Source organism: Lipotes vexillifer, unplaced genomic scaffold (genome assembly GCF_000442215.2).
Source record: "Lipotes vexillifer unplaced genomic scaffold, Lipotes_vexillifer_v1.1 scaffold946, whole genome shotgun sequence".
Lineage (NCBI taxonomy): Eukaryota > Metazoa > Chordata > Mammalia > Artiodactyla > Lipotidae > Lipotes > Lipotes vexillifer.
The window spans coordinates 354,951-371,521 of NW_006776646.1; the positions used below are offsets into that span (position 1 = coordinate 354,951).

At 40.5% G+C, this 16,571-nt stretch overlaps 1 protein-coding gene across 1 annotated transcript in view; it reads left to right on the forward strand.

Annotated features, from left to right (window-relative positions):
• Positions 1 to 16,571, forward strand: part of MORC1 (MORC family CW-type zinc finger 1) — a 178,708-nt gene that overhangs the window by 95,428 nt on the left and 66,709 nt on the right. Inside the window, 1 exon segment of the mRNA XM_007450543.1 lies at positions 2,819 to 2,957. Within this exon segment, the coding sequence (XP_007450605.1) occupies positions 2,819 to 2,957 (139 nt within the window).

Genomic DNA, 16,571 nt, shown 5'->3' on the forward strand with positions numbered 1-16,571 from the left:
GTGGGCCTCTCACTGTTGCAGCCTCTCCCGTTGTGGAGCACAGGCTCCGGACGCACAGGCTCAGCGGCCATGGCTCACGGGCCCAGCCGCTCCGCGGCATGTGGGATCTTCCCGGACCGGGACATGAACCTGTGTCCCCTAGCATCGGCAGGCAGACTCTTCAACCATTGTGCCACCAGGGAAGCCCGGGCAGTTTCTTGAGAGCTGACACTTCCTTTGTGGGAGATCGTTAACAGCGATGCAGATGAAGATTCCCAAGGGAAGAGGAGTTGATCTGATGACCTCACTCAGTCCTCTGATTCAGTATGTTTGGATGGACCGTGCATAATTTGAGACTAAGCCATGAAATAGCAAAACTCTGATACATATGTGCTATTGGATTTGGATAGAATCACATAAAATAAGTGTGTTAAAGTGATGAGATGTGAAATATAGTTATTTATTAGGCAACATTTGATGAGCGGAAGGACAGAGTAATGCGAAAAGTGGCATCGTCTGTATTTACAGAAAATACGGTTTATTGTCAGCAGTTAATTGCCAATTGTCCTCAGGGTTAATGCCACTGAACAGCATTTGAGTGAACAATGTCCATGTAACCAGAACTGGGGCAGGAAACATAATAATAGCTGTCTCTTACATAGCAATTACACATCATGTCATTTCCTCTTTACAATATAATCACATGAGCTTTCCCCATTTCTCAGAGGAGAAAACAGTGAGGCTAAGGGAGGTCCAGTGACCTGTCCAGGATTCCTCCCTAAACCTGAAACTTGAAGCCAAGCACTTTGATGCAAAACCTGTACTCCTTCTGCCTTACTACATCATGGACACTCCAAAGGGATCCTTATCTCAGGAAGCCTAATTCCAGACAAATACTTTATTTTACAAATGGTAGTATTTAGAGTTGGTGACCCAGGCAGGGTAAAAAGGAGCCATTCTTCTTCAGACCACTGAAGCCTCTTTTTGTTTTCCACCTTAAGCACAGAGGGAGGCTACACATTTTTGTCACAGAACCCAAGAAATAAATATCAGTGTGCTTCCATTACATTCATTTTATGCATTTCTCTGTATTGAAAATAGGGTTCACCAGCAGGGTAAAAATGATGCCTATCATTTGACTAAACCCAAAAGTCTGAAGTTTGAAAAGGATGCTAAAAAATATCTGTGGCTTGTATTTCATATTAAAATTTAATTTGTTTCTAAAAATCTTTGAGGACAATTGGATGGATTGCATTTTAATAAAATATCTGAGGTTTCTCTTTTCTAAATAAAAACTTAATGCTGCCACAAGGTTCTTTTCTCAAATGAAATAGAAACCTGTGTAGGCACCACCGCACAGATGTCTTCACATGAACACTGCAGGTGGTTATATATATATATATATATATATATATATATATATATATATATAGGTAGATGTCCCCTGATTTGTTTACCTACCACCTTTCTTTGAAAATAACAGTAAAAACAAATACCATGTGTGGGTGAAATTAAGTGTTTCTTCACAGTAGTATTTGAATTTGATTGTAGTCCTCACTCTTCTCTGCTGGTGGGAGCAAGAAAAGTATATGCTGCAGCCTTGAAAAATAGAGAAATATAGTGGGTATGATATGCTTTGCTGTTCCTACACTGTTTCAGGTGGGAGATGTCCTTTTCTCTATTTTCAACCTCCTCCTCCCTTTCCTAGCTTAATACCCATTTATTTTAGAACATGAACTTCCCCCTCTTTTTGGTACCTACCAATGATGAAAAATCATTCTTGTGTAAAGCAGGCTCTAAGAATCGACCTCAGCATTTTATTCCCTCTTCCCACCCCCCCACCATGTCCCCAGCCATGCCCTGAATTGAGGCCATGTCCAATGGGAATGGAAATTCTTGTCTCTGCCAAGCCTCCATACCAAAGTGAATAAGATGATATCTCAATTTTTCAACAATTTGGCTAGCTCAGCTCCCCAAAACATAGCCATGAAACCAGAAGTAGGAAAAAAATAAAGGCCTCAAACCTCTCCAACCATATGTCTCAAAAATCATTAGTATTTTTTGTAACCATAAAGGTGGACGCCATCATGCACAGCCTTTTTATCACAAATTAAACACAATTCTACTTGACTATGTACAATAATACATGTATTTAACCTACTAGTGGTTGGAGACAGCACATCAGTAAGGCTGGGAAGCAGAGTGCCCACCAGCATCAGGTGCACTGACAGCAGCAGGGAGAGGAGGGTGCTAGGGTGCTGCATCAGGCCACCGGGCAGCTTGATGAAGGGCTCCACTACATGGCTCTGTAACCCACAAGGTGGTCCCTGAGTACCGCCTCCCATTGCAGTAGTTGCTGGTCTTCACAGTGATTCTGAGTCATCAAACGAAGGATCTCTATGTTTCAGAAGCAGAATTATTTGGTATATTTTACAGAGACATATAGATTTCAATCCCAAATTTTTTTGGAAGAAAAAAAAATGCTTGTAGTAGTAATAAGGTAAGCTTCAATTATCTAAAAAACATTTTTGCAAAAGGCCTCATTTCATGGTAACACAGGATAAATGAAGCATTAGTAAATAATGAATACTCTCCCATTCTCATAAATATATACTACCCTCCATATTTTCCAGCAAGTTCTTTTCCAAGCAAATTGGAGATTTAAGGTCATGTATTACCTAAATTCTCAATATAATGCTCTATTTGAGCAATGCTGCATTTGAGTTTTGGATACAAGCCAGAGAGTTACTCCTGGTAGAAGTAAATAATCTTTTACGGACAGTAAATAGTTTTATATTTCCTCCTGATGTTACCTCTTGTACTTGTTGATTGTGGAAAGTTGTCATCAGACACAACGACTACCTTCCATCCCACTGGGCACTACAAGCACAGTATCACCATCAAAAAATGAGAAAGACAAGCAACTTCAAGAGTCAGTCCAGAGGTATCAAAATCGACTGGAAGAACCTCCTCGACAGGTGAGCTGTTAGTTATTCTTTCCAAAATCTACCCAGAGTCTTGAGCTGTTGATTTTGTGTGTGCAAATTGACTGATGTGGTTTACCCGAGTAAAATATGTAGCCTCTTTTTTTCATCTTTTTTGTCACCTCCTTTTAATTTTGGGTCTAAGGACTGTTCTAGAGGTGATCACAAGTACTCCAGGGGTCCAGAAAGGAAGAGAACTACATTTTATAATACTACATTTTGTACGTGATATCGAAGTCCATCTCCACAACAGTGCGTGTGAGGAACAGGGGAATATATTTCCACTCTAGGATATAGAAGTCAACCAGCGTGTCGAAGGGCACAGGGTCAATTTTGGGACACTGGTCTGTATGACTCCAAAGATGAGGCTCTTTTTATTTCTTTGGGCTTCTTCCCTGGGTTTTTGAGATAAAGAGTTGTTCTTTTAAAATATTAGCCTATTAATACAGCAACTTAAAGTTGTATTTAATTATTAAGAAAATTCAATAAATAAAATATTACTATCAGTAAATGTAGGTAACCATGACAATTGTAAGTAAAAGAAAAAGTGGCATGCAGAATTATTGTTTTAATCTCTTAACTAATAAATTAATTATATCTCTGTTTACAGATTTAGCACCCAACTTCAGCATTTTTAAATTGTGTAGCCTGTCAAGCTCCTCAGATAGGAATTGAGGAGGTCCGCAGCATATGTCCAAATATGTTGACTCCTGTGTAGATATCAGGAAATAAAATGCTTATTTGAGTAGAAAACTGCCTTCCTGGGTGGGAGTTAAGACATCCAGGCTTACCACCTGATTATTACATGTATTCCTGGGTTCTCAGAAGATGAACTTTCTTTTCTACCCCAACTTCATCTTCTTACCACTCCCACGTTGCTAGGGATCTGCCATGCAGGTCAGCCAGCACCTGTGATCACAGACAACAAAACCTGACCCTCCCTTTTTAGTCTGGAGTCTCAGGGTTTCTTTTGGGAAGATAACTGAGAGTTATTTAGAAACAGATTCTCCTAAGCATTCTTCAATCCCTAAAAGTGGCTCAACTTTTTACAATTCTTAGAGCATCTGGTTGTGGTTTTGATAACAGATCAGATGTAAAAATATCACCACCTGTGGTTATTTATTTTATTTTATTTTTTTGTGGTACGTGTGCCTCTCGCTGTTGTGGCCTCTCCGCACAGGCTCCGGACGCACAGGCTCAGCAGCCATGGGAGCACAGGCTCCCGACGCGCAGGCTCAGCGGCCATGGCTCATGGGCCCAGCCGCTCCACAGCATGTGGAATCTTCCCGGACGGGGGCATGAACACGTGTCCCCTGCCTCGGCAGGCAGACTCTCAACCACTACGCCACCAGGGAAGCCCTGTGGTTATTTTTATAAACAATTAGGTGAAGTCAAATCTTTTCAGTGTGAAATATCTTAATTTGTTTTGTTTCTTATTTTGCTTACCACTTCTTGTAGCTTTGTGAAGACATTCAAAACATCCTGAATTGATTTTATCTTTATTGTAGTCTCTGGATATTTCTTTTCTTACAGAGGTCAGAGCTGACCCTTGGATAGTGATAGTGCCAATCACTAAGTCTTAACTACTTTTTCTTTGTTTGGGATTGGATGTTTTATTCATCATTGAGGTAGAGATTGTGATAGGGGCTGATGGAGTAACAGATTTGGGCCATCTGTTCTACTTATTCTTTCTTTCTTGGTAGTTGATTTTTTCATAAAAAAAATTTGAGCCAGGTTTATAGATTCAGTCTGCTTTAGATATAAACAAAGAAGTTTTGGCAGGACTTAAATAGAAACATACTCCTACCAGTTGAAAGGACGTTAAGACTCTTCACCATCCTCCCCTACCCCGTTTTGTGAAAATAATCCTCACATCTTTTTTCTTCTTTCCTTTTTAATTTTTTTGGCCACATCGTTCGGCATGTGGAATCTTAGTTTCTCGACTAGGGATCAAACTCGTGCCGCCTACAGTGGAAGTGTGGATTCTTAACCACTGGACTACCAGGGAAGTCCCAATCCTTGCATCTCTAACACACTTCCAGCATACAGGGCCCGTCACTGACCCTGTTTTTGTGGTAGTCAAGGAAAAGTTTGGCTAGGGGTCACCTAACCACGGGCAACCAGTTGATTTTGATGTGGTCATTGAACACATACTTGCCCTTGGGTCTGTCCCATGCTAAGCATGGTGGGGAATAGAGTGACTCTAACACCAGAATGTAAGCCCTGTGACTGCAAGGCCGGTTTTGGTTTTGTTCATTGTCTGTATTACCAAAAACACTGCCTGGCATGTAGTACGTACTCAACAGATAGTGGTTGAATCACGAAATAAAATATGCCCTCAGATAATATACAGTCCCTTTGAGGACCAAGACTGACAGCTATTTAAAAGATAGCCACTACTGTAAGACAGTACTAGTTTACTACTTGTCTGATCATAGTGGAAACTAAATTAGAAGTTTATTACAAGGAGATAGTGAGGGCAGCTTCATTCAAAAAAGTTTCATAGAGGAAGTGGCACTTAACTTGTATCTTGAAGTCTATTGAGGGTAAATAAAGGGGAAGTACAGGGCATTATAAGTGAGAAGAACATTATAAATGTAGACTTGGAGATGAGCACGGGCTTGTTCCTTCATAGAACCAATCTTTTAAATTACATGCTAAACTTATGTATTTCTAAAAATAAAGTCAGCATTTGTGTGACATATTTGTCTTTTAAAAACTGTGTAACTCATTATAAAATATGGTAATTACTGAATAGAGGACCTCTGAAAGGTGACCTCAGTTCCCCTTTCACAAAAATAAATCATGAAAGTATTCAAAAACTAATTAGGTGATAGCTGCCTGATGCCAGAAAAAAGACTCAAAGCCATCCAATGTTCAGTGAGAATTTACTTTCCTCCTGACTGCTTTTTAGAAGAAATGCTGTTAGACTATGACATAGGAAGAGTGGGAAAGCTATAAAAACAGGGCGTTGGTGCCATTCAGGTTCAGGGCAGATGTGATTCAGGTGTAGGGTAGGCATCACTGGAAAATCAAGTAATGGCTAGTATATTACCATGATTCCACTGTCTATTAATGGTGCCCAGTCTCTCAATATCAGGAAATAATGAGCTGCATGCCATGAAATTATGGTTTGCCCACCTCCTGTTCTCTCTTCCTGCCTCCCACTGCCAATACTCACTTATCCATTGATTAAATCTGGGGAGCAAATATAAAAATGACCTATATCCGCACACCCTATTTCTTACTGTCTTGCATTTCAGCTTTAGTGGCAGAAGGCATCCTGATCTGGAAAATAAAATGTTGACTTGGTAAATTAAAGACCTTTAGTATCAGAAATCAGCAGCTACAGCCTCTTTTCCACCCCTCCTACACCCTACTGGTATGTAGAGTGACGAAAGTCTAAATTTTAGGTCTCCTACCCACAGGGTGCCCTAGTTACAGAATATTCACAGTGATTCAGAAAACTTTATTGGTAGAGGAGAGATCTTGTCCTCTAGGAGAAAATGAAATAGCTAGGCCCAAAGCTGTCATTTCCACAGATGGTATCATATTTAATCCCCACAACATTACAGCTAATTATATCAATTATCGCATCAGAAGGGGAGTGAATTTCAGAGAAGTTCGATAACTTGAATCAGTCAAACATCTTTAAATGGTGAAGTTGGACTTTGTTTCCTTTTTGCCTAATTCCAGCACCGATCTGCTTACAGTATCATATGATAAATACAGACAAAAAGGATATGAAAACATTGACAAAGGTAACAAACTGATAAAATGCAAATCATATTTGTTAAGGGAAATGTGTAAGTTCAGTAAACCTAATAGGAGGGCTCAAATCCAAGATGTAATTGATAAGCTGTGTCAGCAAGCCAAGGGCTGTTTATAAATTGTGCTTCTGGAACAGCCCATTCTTTTTCTCCTTTCTGAATAGATGAATTCCTAACTCCACGTTTCCCCTCATCCTTCTATATCGAGTGACAAGTGCCACCTGCTGGCCAAGCAATGAAGCATTTCCATTTTCATCATCTCAAGTGATTGTTTAGCTACTAATTGGCCTATCATCTAGATAATTGTTATTCTGTTTTTCAGTAAGCCTAGACAATAATTTTAAAACCATAAGGTAGAGTTACAGAGTCAAGTCCTCTGCATTTGAGGACTTTCCAGTCCTCAATTTTGCCCCTTTCTCAGTGTTAACTCACAATTCACAGTCTCTTCTACCTTCTGTTGTACGACAGGACAACTATGTCATAATCAAACACACGGAATATAGTTTTAGGTCCATTTCATTCAGGGATTTTTGGTATCACTTCAAATCCACTGAATGTTTTCAAATCATTATAAGGCAGATGATAACTTGATTCCCTGAATGAAGCCTGCTCTATATTTACCCATTTGTACATAAGTATAGTTAATGGGTAGTATATTTATATAATCAATATGTTTGTGCAGATGTGCTGTATTGCTTATCTATTCTCTAGGTCTTTCTGGGTTAATTTTTTCTGATTAATGTTTATTTCTCATCTGGAGCCACAGTTCAGGCTCTCTCTAATCTGACACTACTCCTTTTTTGGCCTGAGTTTCTTCCCTTCTGCAGCATTCTCCCACTGAGCTGCCCTATGTTCCTTACCTGCTTTCTCCACTTCCACGCTGCTGAGTGCCTTCATTCCTGCCATGTTTTCTGAAGTGACCTCTGCCCCTTCCCTAGTCCTTCAAGATCCAAAACTAATGTCATTGCTGTATGAAATTTTCTCTCATTTCCCTACCTGTAAAAATATCTCCTTCCTTCCAGTCCCCTTTGCCCTTGATGTTTGTCTCTCTCAAGAGCATGTTTCACTTTCTACCTGATATTATAGTTAGTTGTGTATCTGATCGGTCTCCTATAAGATTTTTGAAAGAAGGGACCATTCTTATTCATTGCGTTTCCAACAACACCTAGGCCTGGCCATTTTACAGAGTAGGTGTTCACCAAACAACGAGTGAAGGATTGAAGGAACAATTTGATTTGTTCCTTCACAAATAGGTACAAAGAATTCTTCACAAATAGGTAGAAAGATAATAAATATTTTTCATTGGATTGGTTGAAGTTATGTAGGTTAGACTTAAAATCTTCTGCATATATTCTTGGAGACCGTATATTCTTAGAGACCGTAATGTTCTTACACTTGGTCAAAATAAAGTGTTGCATTTGAGTGGGAGTATAGAGACTATATTTGGATTTCATTTGTCACATTCATAGTTTTTGCATCAAATGAATAGCCTTTGTAAAATTCCATGCCTTTTGGAAAGGAACTCCAGCAATAGCGTTCTGTTCTTTTGCGGTGCTCATGTGGACACACAAACTGAAACTGTATAGTCTGGCAATTCCCACATTGCTTGTTTTAGCGGTAAATGTGGAGCAAAGAAGGCTTGCTGAACTTGTAGCTGTGTTTTTCAAATTGAAATGGCATATCTGAGCACAACTTTATAATGAAGAATGTGGATGCATTTTCCCATTTAGAATTTAATCTTTTTAATGTGTCATTATTGTGTAGGATGCTGAGATTTCAGATCTGTATAACTATGGAGACAGATGCCTTAGAAAATATATTTATTCATTGAGTAATTTTCAGCCTCCTACATAAACTGCCGTGATCTAAAATTTATGACACAATGAGGTATCACCTCACACCAGTCAGAATGGCCATCATCAAAAAATCTAGAAACAATAAATGCTGGAGAGGGTGTGGAGAAAAGGGAACCCTCTTGCACTGTTGGTGGGAATGTAAATCAATATAGCCACTATGGAGAGCAGTATGGAGGTTCCTTAGAAACTAAAAATAGAACTACCATATCACCCAGCAATCCCACTACTGGGCATATACCCTGAGAAAACCATAATTCAAAAAGAGTCATGTACCACAGTGTTCATTGCAGCTCTATTTACAACGGCCAGGACATGGAAGCAACCTAAGTGTCCATCAACAGATGAATGGATAAAGAAGATGTGGCACATATATACAATGGAATATTACTCAGCCATAAAAAGAAACAAAATTGGGTTTTTTGGTTTTTCTGTTTCTTCTTTTGTGGTACGCAGGTCTCTCACTGTTGTGGCCTCTCCCGTTGCAGAGCACAGGCTCGGACGCACAGGCTCAGCGGCCATGGCTTCTTTGTGGCTGTCTGGAGGGGTGGGATAGGGAGGGTGGGAGGGAGGGAGACAAAGAGGGAAGAGATATGGGAACATATATATATGTATAACTGACTCACTCTGTTATAAAGCAGAAACTAACACACCATTGTAAAGCAATTATACCCCAATAAAGATGTTAAAAAAAAAAAAAAACAAGAGGCTAATATACTCCCTGTAATTGAAATGTTTTACTTTATTACTCTTGCTACAAAGATCCCATTTTTCTATGGTGATGCCTTGCCTTTCCAAAAAGGATAATGCGTGATATACTCACCCTGGTGGGCCCTGTGTTCACAGCATAGCAGACGAGATGTTATCGCTCATGAGGAACTAATGTAGAAGTTCCTTGAGAGCAGGTGTCATGTGTTCATTTTCTCATGTACCTCTCACCATCGCATCTGGCTCATTGTTGGGCACAGTAGACGTTGAACTGCAGCTGTCCAACTCCTTAGCTTGATTTACTTGTCCAAATTCTTTTTTTTTTTCTTTGGTACGCGGGCCTCTCACTGTTGTGGCCTCTCCCGTTGCGGAGCACAGGCTCCGGACGTGCCGGCTCAGCGGCCATGGCTCACGGGCCTAGCCGCTCCGCTGCATGTGGGATCTTCCCAGACCGGGACACGAACCCATGTCCCCTGCATCGGCAGGCGGACTCTCAACCACTGCACCACCAGGGAAGCCCCCAAATTCTTTTTTTTTTTTTATTGAATTATAATTGATATACAGTGTTATAGTAGTTTCAGGTGTATAGCATAGTGATTCAATATTTTTTATGTGACAAAATGATCACCACAATGTTTAGCTACCATCTGCTACCACGAAGGGATATTACAATATTATTGACTGTATCCCTTATGCTGTACACTACATCCTCTTGACTTATTTATTTTATAACTGGAATTTTGTATCTCTTAATCACTTTCATCTATTTTGCCCATTTCCCCACCCCCTTCCCCTCTGGCAGCCACCAGTTTGTGTTTATAAATCTGTTTCTGTTTTGCTTTGTCCATTTTTTTTTTATGCCCATTTATTTTTTTTATAAGTGAGATCATGTGGTATTTGTCTTTCTCTGTCTGACTTATTTCACTTAGCATAATACCCTCTAGATATATCCATGTTGTCACAGATGGCAAGAGTTCATTCTATTTTTATGGTGGACTAGTATTCCATTGTATGTATATATGCTACATCTTCTTTATCCATTCATCTGTCCATGGGCATTTAAGTTGTTTCTATATCTTGGCTATTGTAAATAGTGCTGCAGTGAACATAGGGTTACATATACTTTTTGAATTAGTGTTTTTGTTTTCTTCGGATAAATATCCAGAAATGGAATTGCTGGATCGTATGATAGTTCTGTTTTTAGTTTTCTGGGGAACATCCATACTGTTTTCCATAGTGACTGCACCAAGACATTTCTGCCAGTGGTGCACAGGGGCTCACTTTTCTCCACATCCTCACCAACACTTGTTATTTTTTGTCTTTTTGATGATAGCCATTCTGACAGATGTGAGGTGTCATCTAATCTCATTGTGGTTTTGGTTTGCATTTCCCTGATGATTAGTGATGTTGAGCATCTTTTCATGTGTTGATCAGCCATCTCTATGTCTTCTTTGGGAAAATGTCTATTTAGGTTCCCTGCCCATTTTTAATTGGGTTGTTTGGGGTTTTTTTGATACTGAGGTTATGTAAGTTCTTTATATATTTGCGGTATCAACCCCTTGTCAGATTTGCAAAGATCTTCTCCCATTCAGTAGGTTGCCTTTCCTTTTGTTGATGGTTTCCTGTGCTGTGCAAAAGCTTTTAAGTTTGATGTAGTCCCAGTTGTTTATTTTTCCTTTTGTTGCCCTGTCTGAGGAGACAGATCCAAAAAAATATTGCTAAGCCTGCTGTCAAAAAGTTTACTGCATATGTTTTCTTCTAGGGGTTTCTTTTTTTCTCAGTACGTGGGCCTCTCACTGTTGTGGCCTCTCCCATTGCGGAGCACAGGCTCCGGACGCGCAGGCTCAGCGGCCCAGCCGCTCCGCGGCATGTGGGATCTTCCCGGACCGGGGCACGAACCCGTGTCCCCTGCATCGGCAGGTGGATTCTCAACCACTGCGCCACCAGGGAAGCCCCTTCTAGGAGTTTTATGGTTTCAGGTCTTACATTTGAGTCTTTAACCCATTTTGAGTTTATTTTTGTATATGGTATGAGAAAATCGTCCGTCAAATTATTTTCTTATACATTGCTTCTTGAGGAGCTGATGTCACACTACCTGACAACAGCACTGTAGTTTACTAAACAAACCAGGATAGTACCTGTGATAGGAGCATCAGAACAGCCTGGCTTCAGGGAACAGTGTGGTGTGGGGAGTCTATGACAGTCCCAGCTCCTGGCTTTGTAAGTCACCCTGTTTTGTCCTGGAGGTTGGGACCAAGGAATGCCATCCATTGTTGTCTGCTCCTGGGTTTCACATAAGTGACCAAACGTTGTTGCTGAGGGACAGTAGGAACTCCAGAGGGAGCTCATCCTTCCTCTGAGAAGGACAAAAGTAGCTTTGACAGTGGCTGGCAGTCTTGCCGCATTACGTCCCTCTCTGCATGTCAATCAGCTGTTCTTAGTCACATCTGCAGAGATGCAGAGAGAAGAGGAGGTTTAGGTGTGTTGCCTGAATGATTTTCACTGCAGAGAATACTAATTTGGGTTTCACTGCAAATACACCTATTTGATCAGTGCCCATAAGCACCTGAACTCTATCCACAACCAGTTTTTGATGAGTGCACGTACTGATCAGGAACAGTCAGAGGCTGCCTCGTATCCCAGATGCACCTCAGGGCCTGTTTCCTGACTCTTCTCAGAGTGAGGTTCAGGTATTTGGCTTCCTTCCAGAGCAGGCTACTCTCTGGTTCCCTCTGAAGGAACCCTGTGTGTCTGAGCTTGTACCTCTGAGCACCAGCCCTCCTGAGCCCTCCCCTCTGAGCTTGAATACTGTTTCTCATCTGTTAGACCTAATCTCACTTCTTACTCAGGACCCAACTTTACATTTTGAATTCAGTTTAAGGAAATGTACCTCATGATTTTTCTGATTTTGAACTCAAACCCCATAGCTTGTGCCCCTCAATTTAACTTTGTTAAGTCTTTGTCTCCTGATCATATTCTTTTTTTTTTTCCTAATCATATTCTTGATCTGGATCTGTATCCTTCTTCTGTCCTAACTCCTGTAGGCTTAAGCAGAATTTAAACTTAATCTCACTTGAGTTACATTTTCCACCTTGTCCTTTACCAGTATATGCTTTAACCTCCCACTCCTCCAGTCAGTCTCGCTTGGCTGGGCCCAGCCTTCTGACAAAGGGCATGGGGTCTCTTGACACACTGGGGGGTTCTAATACAATCCAAGAGAAATAACTGATGTTTGTCCATGACTTTTGCTTTGCAGTGGTCTAGAATCATCCTTCCTCTACTCTGAGAATCCTCAAGAAGGTCTTCTAGCCGAGACCACTAGTAGTAATACCCAGCATTTGAAAATGACTAAGTATTATTTAAAATAATTCTGAACAAGGGCAGATCTAGTTTTTTGGAGTCTGAGGTTTATACACTTTGGGGGATCCCCGTCAAAAAAGAAGGTGCAAAATTATAAACACGAAGTGAGACACAGGGCCCTGTGTAAGGGAGGGGTCCTAAAGCTCACACTTCATTTGCCTCATGATTTATCTGCCATGTGGTTCTGCATATACTATACCATTTGATCACCACAGGGTTTTTGTAGTAAAAGATAATTGCATAGTTTTCGTATGTCCAATTCCCTTCTCCTCTCCAGTTTCTTCCCTAAGATTTCAATAATTATGTATATTTTGGTGAATTCTAAAACTACCCTGAATGATTACTCTAACTGTACGTATTACATACATGTGGAAACTTAAATGAGAAGGGTGAATGGAAGGATTAAATGATAAGAGCACTTACAATGTGCCACTCTTAGAGGTGCTTTATTAATTTATTTAAAGTTATTTTTATTTATTTATTTTTGGCTGTGTTGGGTCTTTGTTGCTGTGCGCGGGCTTTCTCTGGTTGCGGCAAGCAGGGGCTACTCTTCGTTGCGGTGCGGTGGCTTCTCTTGTTGTGGAGCATGGGCTCTAGGTGTGCGGGCTTAAGTAGTTGTGGCACACGAGCTCAGTAGCTGTGGCTCACAGGCCCTAGAGCACAGGCTCAGTAGTTGTGGTGCATGGGCTTAGTTGCTCCGCGGCATGTGGGATCTTCCCAGACCAGGACTCGAACCCATGTTCCCTGCATTGCCAGGTGGATTCTTAACCTCTGCGTCATCAGGGAGGTACAACGTGCTTTAAATATACTGACTCATTTAATCCTTATGACCATCCTGTGATTGTTATGAGTCCTGTTTTATCCACGAGGAAACCGAGGCACAGAGAAGTAACTTGCCAAGGGTGGGGTTAGGAAGTTGAAGAACTGTGATTTCAAGTGACACAGTCAAGCTCCAGACCCCTCATTCTATTACTAGACTATGTTGCCTCTCTGGCTGAGGTCACAGAAACAAGGTAGGAATAGAGCTAGATCAAAAATATGAGATTGAAGGCCTTCCCTGGAGGTCCAGTGGTTGAGACTCCATGCTTCCATGGCATGGGGCACAGGTTCTATTCCTGGTCGGGGAACTAAGATCCCACATGCCACACAGCATGGCCAAATAAAAATAAAAAATGAGATTAATTCTTAGTTCAAAGCTGATTGAACTACTCTGCTCTCCTGCTTTCAGTTTGGATTGATAGCTCTTCAGTGTGGGAGAAATTGGGTAATTAATAACTAATGGTAATCAGATTTTTTATTTTTTGAGGAGCTCTGACTATATTAGGCAGAGTTGGAGGGCAGTGATCATTTTGGAAAGCTGTGCAGAGGGAAGGATGCTTAGGGGCTCCTTGAAGAAGGAAGCTGTGGAAGCAGAATATGGCAGACAGTACACTGGCCTGCTGTCAGGATACCTAACTTCAGGTCCTGGCTCTGCTGTTTATAAGCTGAGTGACCTCAGGTCTGTCTGATGTCACTAGTCCTTGATCCTAGTATACCCCTCCCCCTCCAGCTCAGTAAAAGGGGATTAGACTAGATATTTATGAAGACACATCCAATTTTAGAGCCTCTGTGTATTAGTTGCCCATCTTCATTTACAGGCTAAGTTTAAAATATCTATATATATTAATTTTATTCTGAATGCAAACATGAGGTTTCTGGAGCAGAGAAGAAATTGAATTATAGCAAATAATCGTGCTGATTCCCTTTTGCCCTAATTTGTACCCCCGGGGCAACGGATGAGATGAGGCAGATCGTATGTTATCCTACATATACTGGAGTTTATACCACTAGCGTGGAACTCTGAAAGAAATGAATCTGGATATTTATATAGGAGAGGGACAGCCATCTCCCTAACCCTACACTACCCGCTGACAGACAAACACACTTCTTTGCTCTTTGAGAAGGATTCCGGTTTCTTACTCTTACCCTTTGGAGTATAAATAAATCTCTTGGGGGCAAGATAAGACTAGCTTCTCCGGCCATGTCTCCATGGCCCCAGATCTCATTCCTTCCTTAAAATGTAAACACATACCTCCAGGGAGGTAAATTTCTTCAGATGCCCTCTCACTAACAATTAATCATAAATTAAATTCCAAGATTTGTTCTTCTAGGCTAGGTCTCAAGTTTTGGTAAAATTTGATCAGAAAGCCTTCACGGTGCAGAAACATAAAAATATTTTCTCTACAGTCCCACAAAGCATGGATATAAAATTAAAAGGGAGAATCCCCTGCCTTCCAGGGCTGGGAGTCTATGATGATTGGGCCATCTGTGTAAGAACGTCACATGTTTGTAAAAATGCAGATTCCCGAGATCTACAGCAGACTGACTGAACAAGAATCTGTGGGACAGAAGCCTTAGAATCTGCATTTCTGCACAGCTCCCCACACGATTCTTATGCACCGCAGACTTTCTCTTCTTTATTCCTGAGTTAAGGATCCTTCCGTTTTTCTGCTGCCAGAGATACTTCATATTATGCAGCTTTTGCTATTGAATCTGTGATTTTCAGGACTTTCCAAACATGTAAAGAAATACAACAGTCTTGCCGGGAGAGTTTATGAGTGTCATATAAAAATAAATACTGATATTAGAAAGGTTTCTAGGGTGACGATGATTCTTTGAAATCCGAAAAGGTGATGGGGGTGATAAAGATGATACCACTAGTAAACAACTACTCATTAAGTAACTGAGACAGAATTTGAAATGGATTAGCTATGTTACATGGGTTTCTGTTTTACAAAAAAATGCAAAGATGTGCCACCATTATTGATATTTTTCTATTCAAAATGTAATTGAGACATTTTCTTTTTTAATATTTTATTTATTTATTTATTTGGCTACACGGGGTCTTAGTTGCGGCATGTGGGATCTAGTTCCCTGACCAGGGAATGAACCTGGGCCCCCTGCATTGGGAATGTGGAGTCTTAGCCACTGGGCCACCAGGGAAGTCCCTAGTTGAGACATTTTTGCTGTGTTTTTCTATGATGTCTGAAGTTCTTTTGTAGAAACACAACTCTGAAATGAATATAAAAAGAGGAAAACTAATGGAATTAAAAAAATTTTTTTTATTACTCACAACTCTAGTGATGAGATTAGTAGTTCAGGTCAAAACTCATTACAGTAAAATGTTATAACCAAAAGTAATTATCTTTAAGCTAGCACCAAAATTATACAAACCCAAATGATTCAAGTGTATCATACATTGTAACTAGGCTAGGCTCAATCCATTTTGCTATATTAGGAACAAGACACTGGCATTTAATATAAAGCATCTCAAAGATGTGATAACATCTGACAGGTAGTGGAGAAGTTTAGTCACATTATGAGTGCAGAATAGACTTGTGGCAGTGTTTCAACAGTGGAAGAGATGAGCAGTAGGCCCTGGGAGCGTCTGTTAATCACCAACGTTTTATTGAGTACCTATAAAGTGCTAAACATTGTGATAGGTGCTACAGATAAAAAATGACTTTGAGAGTTTACAGTCTGTTGAGAGAGATACCCGTATTACCATAACTATAAGACAGTGTGATACGTACCATGATAAGTATAGTTAGAAAGGGATATAGGAGGCTTCTGCTGTAAATATGGCTATATAGAGGTAGCATCTTCCTGTTTTTTCCTGGGAGTCTTCTAAGAGCAACAAGAAAACAGAAAACAAAAATGCAACTCCAATTTCAGTCAAGCTAGGAAACATATACCAAAATACTGCAGTGCTGCCAAAAGCAGTCAAGATAATGCAGGAGCTCCACAGGAGGAAAGGAAGAGAAATGGAAAGACGAGCCCAGCAATAGCACCTCTAAAGAATTAACACAAATACACTTACTGAAGAAGGGTTCATCTGGAGATGGAAAAGCTATAGCCTTTATCTACAGTAGCTGGGA